Below are 11,025 nucleotides of genomic sequence, written 5' to 3' on the forward strand. Positions count from 1 at the left end.
CGGCCAGGAAGAGGACGTTGCTCCTGAGCCGGCACCGCCGGCCGGAACTGACGCTCCAGTCGAGCCCCCGGCGACCGAACCGGCCGTCACCGAGGAATCATGTGACCACGGTCCCGAAGATGCTCCCCAACCGGACGCACCAGCGGCCCTTGTTTCGTTTTGATGTGTTATTCGAAAAATGTGAATGGATTTTTAATATAAATGTAGAATAAAGTCGAGCAATCAATTCAAAATTCTTAAAAATTTCAAATTTTTTTTTGCATGTATTACCAACAAAACTTATACAATTTGGACACATTGTACGCTAACAACAGCATAAAGAAAAAGAAGAAACACTAATCCAACGTGCAATCCACGTCCACCTCAAGTCCGCAGTCGCCCTGCGTTTTGGCCTTCAGAAACACCAACTCGTGACCTGCGGTAGCGATCGCCAGGTAGTGCGATCGACACTTGAGCAGCGAAGGCTGCGGCAACGAAACGGCCCTCATCTGGACGACCGGCGCCGCCAGGTGGAAGCTGGTCAGCTTGACGAAGCCCAGCATGCCCCGGTAGATGTACACCTGGACGTTGCGGCGATCCTCCAGGAAAACCAGAATCGTCTCGTCACGCAGCTCGAGCGAGGTCAGCTGCGACGGCCGGTGGCAGTGCAGCACCTGGTACAGCAGTCCCGTCTGGATGTCCACGAAGATCTGCGAGTAGGGAGTTGGGTTGAGTTAAAATGTTAGAAGGTTGCTTAGCGATCTTACCTTGATGACGTCGTTATTGCCGTGGATAACCGAGTCTACCACGGTGGACACCGCTACCAAGTTACGCTTGCGATCGTGAGGTCCGGCGCGGAACGCGATCATTTCACCGCGCGAATACTCCGGGAAGTTGAGGTTTTCAGCCGTGAATATACCACCGAGTGGGATCTCCCGCGCGATTGTAGCCTCCGGGAGCGAGACTTCGTCTTGCAGCGATCGAACGGGTGATTCATCGCCAACGTTGACGTGCACCAAAGTGTCGTTGATTAGCCTATCGGGATGGGGCATTGGTTGAAGATCGTCCGCCTCGATCACTTCGGTCGTCTCCCATTGAGCGGGGAACGCCGCGCCAACTTGTTCCGAGGTGAGGTTCTTCGACGCGATGCGATCGTACATGGATTGCGAGGAAAACAGGGCCATTTGAATCAGTTCATCTGGGGATCGCTTAGGTCTAGCAGTTGACGATCGGTTGACACTGGTCAGTACAACCAACATCTTACCGTCACTAACGGCAAGTCCCAGTCCAACATCGTTCGGCACAAATTTGTAACCCGTTTCGCTCATTGGAAGGTTCCACTGCTCTACCACGTTTCCATCAACGGTGTACTCGTACATCTTGCCCCCCTTCAGCACGTAGAAGCTGTCCGGCTTGGAAGGATCCGATCCGATCGCTTGCACCAGTTCCGGTTCCGCAGCGTTCCAAACCAGCCTCAGTTGAACGGCGCTGAACAGCCACACGCCAACGCCCAAAATTTTACACTTGGTGATTTCGCTCGACGATCGCGTCACCAGATAAACCCCGCGATCCCCGTTGACCACCGTTTGCCACTCCTCCACCACCCCGGTGTAAAACTTGAACATCGGAACAAACACCCGTCCAACCGGATCCCACTGGTAGAACTGACTCTCGCACCCAACGTTGATCGCCAAGAAGTGATAGCCCAAATGATCGAAGAAATGGAACGACTCAATAGCCTCTCCACCGTTGATGACCTGCCGCTGCACAAAGTACTTAAAGTAGTAAACCTGCTTCTGACTCGACCCCACCAATTTCTTCGCCGTCGAACACATCGATCGCAGCTCGGCCCGGTAGTCCAGCAGCTGATCCTCGACGTTCTGTTTGGCCGCCTTCATCCGTTGGATCACTTCTTTAATGTCAACCCCGTTGATCTTTCCATTCCCCTCAACATCCGCCCCGAACCTAACGTTTCTTGCAATCACCGGCCCCTCAATCAGCTGATGCTCCCGTCCGGCCGTCCACAGACTGTTGTGGTACCAGGCGTCGAAGTCAACGCCCGAAAGCATGTCCTCGGTGACGAGTGACTTGACGCGCAGCTTGCGGAACGAGATGGGCGACTCGATGGTCATTTGGGGACCCAGCAGAACAGGCTTCCCGAACGGCCGTCCGTTGATGATCGGCGGTAGGGTGAGCGAGTTTAGCACCCGTACCGAGTTGAAGATCGTCGGGACGCGGATGTGCTGGTTACCGTAGGTCTGAAACGATCGAGGGTCATGAAACGATTCTTCAATTGGTGTTTCCAACACTCACCATCAACGTGTTCTGCCGTTCGTACATGAAGTTGACTCCGTTGATCAATCCAGCCACGTCCATAGGTTGGGTGATCGTGATCTCGTTCAGGAACACGGGCGCCTTAATGGTTTGCGGAGTCGTCAGTGTGATTATATCGGCCGTTGGTAGCCCGTTCAAGAACTGCGCGTTGATGTGTTCCGCTATGAACGTTCCCGGTTCGAAGACGACCTTGGCTGGAAGTTTAAACAAATTAGTATAAATCTCTTGATCAGACTACGACAAACCTACCAAAGATCTCCGCGTTCTGATTGGTCATGATTCCCTTCTTCAACCAGCTATCCGGATTGATACCGTTGACGTTCGGTGCGATAAGATCCCCTTGAACCTTCAGATATTCCACACGAACCTCGTCCTTAAACACCACCTCGGCGTACAGTTCGACCGGATTCGGGTCATTGATCCTCACAATTTCATTCTGGACATTCGAGATGTCAGCTCCGTTCAAAGTCCCGATCGTCACTCCCTTCTCGAAAATCACCTCGTTCTTAAACTCCATCGGCTTGGTGAAGTTGTAGTCCTGATCTTTCCGAATCAACGACGCCAGGAAGGCGTCAACGTCGGGGATTTGATTCAGCGATCCCTGCACGTTCAACGTCTTGATCGCGGCATGCTGGAAGTACAGATCACCCTTGACCACGTGCACGTCCCGCGCGCTGTCGTACCTGTAGCGGTCGAGCAGGTTGCGCATCGGTTCTCCATTCAGGCTTTCGTCCACCAGCAGATGATTCACGTACACGTCGCCGACGATTTCCACATCGCCGCGCAGGTAGACCGTTTGGTTCTTCAAAGCCAGGTCGCTAACGAGAATGTTGTTGATGCTCTCGGTTGTGACGTTACCCTCGACGACCAGCCCGTTGACGAACACCTTGGGCGCGTAGAACTCCGCCACTTCGTCGGTTTTCAGCACCAAATCGGATAGAAATTCGTTGAACACCACGTCGTTCACCAGCCCACGAACCGTTAGGTTCTCCTTGACGATCAGCGGGTCCAAGAAGTGCACCGTGCCCGGAATCCGGTTCGTTCGGTCTAACCAGATGACCTCCTGCAGCAGGCCGTCAAAGTTCACATCGTTCAACATGTTCACCTGCAGGTCACCTCCAATGTACAAATTCTCAATCGGGATGTGGCCCATCAGCAGGTGATTCTTGAAGTTGTCCAACTTTTCCAAATCCGCTTTCAAGCTGCGTAAGTCGTGCCCGTTTATGCTGGTGGTCAGAAGTTGGCCATTGACGAACAGTTTGTCGATCAAGAACGGGGCCAAGATTTGCTGCGGGCGTGTCAAGCTGAATCGCAAGTCGTCGAACGTCGGCAAGTGTACGTTACCGATCGTTTTGGACGGACCGTCCATCGGAGATCGGACTAGCTCCAGGTGCTTCACATCGAGATGATTGACCACGATGTCCCCGGTTAGAACAATTTCTTCCTGCTCAATGTCCAAGTACTGCGATCGCGCCTTAGAATTCAACGTTTTCTCGACCCTCAACTCTCTGACGTCAATATCCGGGAAGGGTGCGTCCGGCGGGTTCTTGAACACCAACGACGCCTCCGTGTACTGATCCCCGAACAACTTGATCGAGTTCAAGTCCAGCTCGGTCACGTTAATCCCGTCAAACAACCCACCCACGGTCAGATCTTGGAAAAACACATCCCCAACAATCTCCGACACGTCAAACTCCTGCTCCGTGCTCCGCGTCACAAACTCCTCAAGCCGGAACTCGTTGATCATGCGCGATTCCAGCGTGACCTTGCCCAAGAACTCCGCCGACTGAATCCGCTTCGTAGCCGCGATCTCAACGTTGTGCTCCGTGTCGTACACCACGTCCGCCAGCACCGCGTCCAGCTCGTCACCCCCGTTCAGCGAGCCCTTCACGATTACCGGTCCGTCAACGTGCAGCCGCTTGAACTGACAGGCCGCCTTCACCAGTGTCGTCTGAAGCAAGGTCGGATTGTCCAGGAACTCGTCGATGTGCTTGCCGCGGACCGCTCCCTTCACCTCGAGCCGCTCGGACACGTGCAGTTCGGCGAACGTTACGTTGCCGGGAATGTGCTGGTCGTCCTGCAGCGTTACGATCTCTTTCAGGTCGATGCCGTTGACGGTTTGGTCGATGTCCAGGATGTTTATGTCTTAGGGGAAATTTCAAGTTATTGAGATATCGAAGCAACTCTACGAAGATACTTACGCGTTGTGTTGACAAAGTGCTTGTACCCGGTGACGATGGCCTCTCGAGGGCTGCTGGACAACAGGTAATCACTTGGGAATGCCAACTCGTTCAAATGATACACTGTCGTGTTGGGGTGCTCCAGGATCAGACTACCATCGATGCGCAGCTCGCGCAGCCGGTTCGGTCGATTCTTCAGCACGATTCGCTGGATAAAGTCCATCCACGGTATCCCGTTGATGGTTTCGAAGTACACGCTGCCGTCCAGGACGAGATTGTCCGTGACCAGTACATCGGGCTTTTCAGCGCTCGCTTCGCGGATTGCCGACCGGAACTGATTCACGTCCAGCTTGAGCCCGTTGATCGTGTCCTGCACGGCAACGTTTTCGGCTACCTCAAGGTGCTCAAAGTGCAGCTCTGGCCAGCGACGATTCTTGCAGTTGAAGTAGATGGTTGACTCGCTGAGGTCGACTCCGTTCACAGTTCCACCTTTCGGAAGGATGATATTGTCCGCTGTCAACGATTGATCGATCACCAGTTTGTCCGTCAACTCGATCTTGTCTCCAGTGTTGAAGACCAGCTCGGTAGCTGGAACTCCGTTCAGGTTATCAAAGTTCAGATAGCGCACCTTGAGGTCTTTGACGTGCAATTCCTTCAGCGAATCCTCCGTCTGTCTCGGGTTCCGAATCGTGAAGGGTTCCTCTTCCAATCGCCGGACATATAAGTCATCCGTGACTAGCGAACCTCCGATCTCCACCTTCCCGTGCACGCGCAGTGGTTGTTCCAGGTCCAACGAGAAACTATCGTTGTTGCGACGGACGGTGAACTTGAGCTGGTGTTCCAGCTGTACCAGCTGAGACCTTTCATACTCTATCGCTTGAGCGATCGCTGGGACGTCGATCGCGGTGTCCTCGTACTTCCAGGTGGCATTTCCGATGTTGATCCCACTCTCTGGCCACCGGAAGTTGGCGTGCAGCACGGCTACGTTAGACTGGATTGTGTCAAACGAGCAGTTCTCGAACGTTACCAACTTCTTGTCGAGTTGACCCGCTTCGGCGATTAGTTCCATAGCTTGCATGATCACCGAGTCCTGGTTCTGAATGATTTTGGTAAAAGCGTCTATGGTATCGCGCATCTCCTGGATCTTCTGCGTGATTGGATGCGATCCGGAAAGCATACCGACATTCAAGTGAAACAGACTGGAGTGAGCTTGATACCTGGGAATGATCATCGACACCTGGTTGCCGCGTTGGATGATGGTCGACCCGACAATACCCGACGCCCGGTACAGATCCAACATGCACGAAACTTCATTCCCAGTGATGTCATTCTCCACGTAGCACGGAATATTGCTGCGGATGTCAAAGGACTCCCCGTTCCACACCAAGATCTCCAGCCGTTGAAGCTCGTGCGTCGAGAAGGTCATTTTGTGCTGAACCAGCAAGATCATGTCGTCACGATAGGTCCGGGTTGGGATCACAAAGAACGCTTCCACCGTTTCGAAGGCCTCCGCCGGGATGTTCTGCGAAGTGAAGTTACCGTTGATGTAGCGCAGAATTTGGGGAGACTTCCCGCCGATCGCGATGTACAGGTAGCGTCCAATTTGGAATGCCCCGACCGCGTTGACGTCTTCCGAGGTAAAGTTAGCGATCAGATCAAATTTTCCGCGGTATTTTTGTCCCGTTTTCAGCGAATAGATGCGAGCGGTGTCATTCTGGGGGATCGCAACCAGATATTCGTTACCGTCGTTGACAACACCAATTGATCGACAGGGAAAGTCCAGATCGAGCATCTGCATAAGCCAAAACTGTTGCCGCTCGAAGTTGAACTCGTACAGCGTCGCCGAGACTGATTGCTGGGCGTTCGGGTGAGTTCCAACCATCAGCAGCATGTCGGTGTCCTTCTGGCGAATGTGCTTGATCAGCGTCGTCGTCTTGTACACCGGCCATCGCCACTCCTCCGTCAGCGCAAAGTTGGTCTTTGATCGCATGGTGTACCACACCAGAATCTGTTCGGTAGCCACGACCAAGCAACTCACCGCCGTGTCGTCCGTACTGTCCCAGACGGTAATCACCTCAAACGCCGTCGGTACCGTAACCATAGCGATCTCCTGCTCCAGCGAGTACTCACCAAAGTGCTCGTACAGAATGACGATCTTCTCGCGGCTAAACCCCACAATCACGTGATGATCCTTGTTCTTGTGCTCCAGCGTCTTCCACGCAAACACATTCTCCCCGAACGTAAAGTTCACGTCCTCCTTGATCGTGTTCACCAGCAGCATGTCCCGGGTGTAGTCCTTGATCAATGGCGGTTCCCCAACCGACGCCAGCGTCCGGATGAAGCTCTGGTCGACGATCTTCTCGTCGATCGCTTCGTGCAGTGCGTTGTGCATCTGGCTGTCCCGAACCATCTGGACCATTTCGTCCTGCTTGTGGTGGGTGGACTGCAGCAATTGCTCGCGAAGAACCTTCAGCGCCCCTTTGTTGTCCCCGGGCTTCGATTGGATCTCCTGAGCCAAACTGCGTGCCGCCGCCGCATTCTGAGGGTTGTTGGGACCCCGCGCAGCTTGGACTCTAGGCCGAACGGCGTGCACGACTGTTCGATGCGGGTGCTGTAAAATCAAAGGTCCTCCTTAAAAATTTTACAGTTTCACAAATTTTACAATAAATTACCTCAAATATCGCCACAGAAGCAACCGTTAAAATTAGTACGATCAACGTGTTCATTGTGGAGTCATGCCGCTTTTCTGATGGGTCGCGAGCAAGGTCAAGGGAGAACAAAGGAAGGCCAACCGATGGGGATCAAGCTGGTACAGCTAGGTTGCAAGATTGACTGGACAATAGATGAGCACTGGATACTGGGTAAAGGAAACTTATCGCGAGCTGTGATCGGACGATGGGAAATGACGGCCAAATTGGGGATATTTTTGGGCATTATTATAAAAAGAAAAAAGGGACGGGTACAAAATCTGATAAAGGAAAACTGTTTCCAATCGTTTGCAATAAAATTTATAATTAAAAATTGAATTGTGTTAACAAATTTTAAGTTTGTTCTGAAACTCTTATAAAAATTGCTGTTTTGACGTAGTTTGTTGCAATTGCAGCTAAAAAATTAATTTCAAAGTAAATAAAGAGCAACATTGTTAAAACAATCATTATTTCAAGTTCCTGAAAAAAAAAATCAAGACACTATTTATTAAATATCAAATTTTAATTCTATTTTAATGTTTTGTCTCCCTCCCTGCATAAAAAAAAATTAGAGTTTATATTACTGAACAGGTGGCAACAAATATTATTACTTTAAAAAGAAAAACATTGTTAGAGGTGGCCATTCGTTAAATACGAACACTTTTTTTAGGAATTATTCTTGGAAATAAATTATATTTCAAAAATACATTTTTCTAAATTCCGGTATTTTTAAATTTTTGCACAGAACTGTCTCCATACTTTAAAGATTATGTGATACATTTTGTCATCGAATAATTGAAAATTAGGCTTGAAATCGTTTTTTTTACGCAGGGCAAAATGAAATGGTAGTTACTCGATTTTAGGTTTTTCAATTTTCTTTTAGACAATTTTATAGAAAATTTTCTGAACAATTGAAAAAAACAAGTTTTTAGAACTCATGTTAATTATTTTTAAAAATCGAAAAACGGCAAATCAAGAGTTTTTTTTCGAGAAGGTCCTATAAACTATTGTTTCTTTTTTTAAATATATTTATAGGACCTATACAACAAAACTTTAGAATGCTAAAATGCTAAACGCTAAAATGAAACTTTCACTGGCTTTATCTTGAAAATTGGGCCTTTATCAAAAAATCTGTTAAGTGCTTTTCGATTGCAATTTCAATTTTAAATTAAAAATTGGTAAAAAAAATTTTTATGAAATTTTGAAGATTACTATTTTTTCAAAAATTCATAACTCAGCCGCAGAACTTTTGACCTTACCTCTAATCTATGGCTCAAAAGTTGTTGGTCCCCTTAAATATATAAAAATATCTCGAAAATAAAAAATACGGGAAATAAAAAATAAAAATAAGGAAATTTAAAAATCGGAATAAAAATCCGTGTACCTATTTTTTCTCATCGTGAAATCCTGTAAAATTTATTAATTTGCTCAAATCAATGCTTAAAAAGCATAACATAAAGCCTGCTAAAATTCATTTTATCCGTTTTTTTATTTGATTGAAAATCGTGATATTAATTTTGTAAGAAAAATATACATTAACATAAAATTGTAACAACAAAAAATCAGTCAATATAAAAATCATATTCTCGGAATCATCAAGTTTGATGTTTAAGTTTTAAAAGAATGAGAAGATTCATGCTGCTTATTCAAGATAAAATGAAAAGTCATCTTTTTTTTCAGTGTAGTCCGTATCCATACCTGCAACTTTGCCGAAGACACCAAATCGATCAAAAAATTCCTTCCAAAGATACAGATATTTGAGTTTTCATACATCGTTTATGTATGGACAGCTGCCAAATTTGTATGGAAAATTATAGGGACACTAACTAATGACGCACAATGGCTTCTTTGGGCATACCGAAGGCACCTTTTTCATTTTTATTTTAGTTTTTGAAAAGGGAGATGAAATCTCAAACAAATATATGTACTGGGAAAGTATAGAGATCATCCATAAAACACTTGAAACTTTTTGAAAACTAGGAATAGTTTTGTTCTGTTTTTGTTCAAACTTTGTGATTTTTTGAATGTTATTGAATAAAATTATAGCCGGGAACGTGGTGTAGGGGTAAGCGTGGTTGCCTCTCACCCAGTCGGCCTGGGTTTGATCCCAGAAGGTTCCGGTGGCAAATTTTGAGACGAGATTTGTCTGATCACGTCTTCCGTCGGACAGGGAAGTAAATGTTGGTCCCGGTCTAACCTAAAGAGTTAGGTCGTTAGCTCAGTCCAGGTGTAGGAGTCGTCTCCCTGGGTCCTGCGCCTCGGTGGAGTCGCTGGTAGGCAGTTGGACTAACAATCCAAAGGTCGTCAGTTCGAATCCCGGGGTGGATGGAAGCTAAGGTGTAAAAAGAGGTTTGCAATTGCCTCAACAATCAATCTTTCGGACACCTAGATTCGAGTAGGAATCTCGCATTCGAGAACGACAAGGCAATACTGTAGAGCGAATAATTTGATTTGATTTGATTTTTTTTGAATAATATTATATTAAAAACCATAAAAAGCAGTTTTTGTATTTTTAACACATGTTTTTCAAGGTTATTTTAGCATTTTTACGTTCCGCGAAATTTGCGTGAAATTTGTTGTTTTTAAATTAAGATCCCCGTGATATTTGCAGATTTTGAGCGTGATAATCACTAAGCCGATTTCGTAGAGAAGTGGCCAAGTAACTTATTTACAACAATATTATCCGTTTCACTCAGATCTTTTCAAACATGCACGAAGCAAAATGATCATCGTTCGATCAAAACGTTCATCGTTTGTGCAAAACGAGAGAGAATTGAGAGAAAAATTACCATTTCCGGTCTCTTTTCGCTCAATTCTCTCCCATTTATCATCGAATTCCTTCATTTTCTTGACATTCGTGTCCTACTTCCTACTCCCTGATTCCTGTTTGTGTCATTTTAAATGCATTTGAGTTCATCGCTCATCAATTTGAGTTCATTGTAAGTGCTCGTTTGAAAACCTACCAATGAAATCGAGAATACAACTTGATATTTGTTTTCCCCTAGACATCCCTATTAAATTTTCGCTCTCCCATGATTTTCCACCAAGAGAGACCTCCACGCGAGAGAGAGCGAGAGCGTAAAAGGACGCCTTTTTCGTTTTTTTCCGCGGCTGCAAATTTTGACAGTTCTCTCTCGGGTGCGACGCGCGTCGGTCGTGTTTTTGTTTACTCCGTCGTCTCCGTTCATGGGTGTGATTGCAAATTTTTTTGCGTGAAAATTTTGCAGAAAATGTGAAAAGGGGCGGTTATTTTGGGGGAGATTTGAAGTGATTAGTGTTTAGCCGATTGGATAGCGGATTAACGATACGAACGAATTGCAGCAAGGTAATGTTTTCAGTTATAAATGGGAGAGAATCGCTTATCAATGATAACAGCTTGAGAACAAAGGATTCGCTTGTCTACCAAGAAAAACGGTTGACAGGAACCACCCACTTCGACAACGAAGGTGCCAATCCGTTGAACCAAAGCTGTGCGTGACCATCGCCTTCTAAAAGTAGAAATCCTTTTTCCGAAAAGACCATCACGGAGTGTCATCCTCCGATTTCGTGTCCCTCGCTAGCCAGACGGAATTCGATCAATATTTTTTTCTGCCCAACCCCCGCCAGTTCGGCAGTGTTGTTTTTCATAAGGACCAACCGAAGACCGAAGAAGGAGTCAAGGATTAAGGATTCCGGTGTGAGGCCAGGTGGGGGCGAGGGGTTGGTAAACACTTGATGAGGTGGTGGTGGCTTCTTGACATGCCAGCACGAAAGGATTGAGGAAAATGCAGACCTGGATTTTCCCCCCATCGTAAAAACGGGACATTTATGACGATGGGTTGAGAAGTTTTCCTGGAAGAGATTAA

The 11,025-nt window shown here is 47.3% G+C and overlaps 1 protein-coding gene across 1 annotated transcript; it reads right to left on the reverse strand.

The window, feature by feature from the left end:
* On the reverse strand, positions 1 to 7,349 carry LOC6033044. The gene is made up of 6 exons (XM_038262925.1): positions 7,166 to 7,349; positions 4,515 to 7,104; positions 2,563 to 4,458; positions 2,293 to 2,507; positions 747 to 2,237; positions 1 to 689 (listed from the first exon to the last, which is right to left on the reverse strand). The coding sequence occupies exons 1-6, from the start codon at positions 7,217 to 7,219 to the stop codon at positions 336 to 338; spliced, it is 6,600 nt and encodes a 2,199-aa protein (XP_038118853.1). The 5' UTR covers positions 7,220 to 7,349; the 3' UTR covers positions 1 to 335.
* Positions 7,350 to 11,025: the final 3,676 nt, after the last annotated feature.

The sequence above is a fragment of the Culex quinquefasciatus genome, chromosome 3 (genome assembly GCF_015732765.1).
Source record: "Culex quinquefasciatus strain JHB chromosome 3, VPISU_Cqui_1.0_pri_paternal, whole genome shotgun sequence".
NCBI classification, from domain to species: Eukaryota; Metazoa; Arthropoda; class Insecta; order Diptera; family Culicidae; genus Culex; species Culex quinquefasciatus.

Excerpts from the sequence above, each read along its gene's own strand:
- LOC6033044 (XM_038262925.1), bottom strand. The coding sequence starts at position 7,219 with ATGAACACGTTGATCGTACTAATTTTAACGGTTGCTTCTGTGGCGATA. Across the intron at positions 4,459-4,514 it reads GCACTTTGTCAACACAACGC|ACATAAACATCCTGGACATC; the intron begins GTAAGTATCTTC and ends ATTTCCCCTAAG. Across the intron at positions 2,238-2,292 it reads AACGGCAGAACACGTTGATG|ACCTACGGTAACCAGCACAT; the intron begins GTGAGTGTTGGA and ends CGATCGTTTCAG.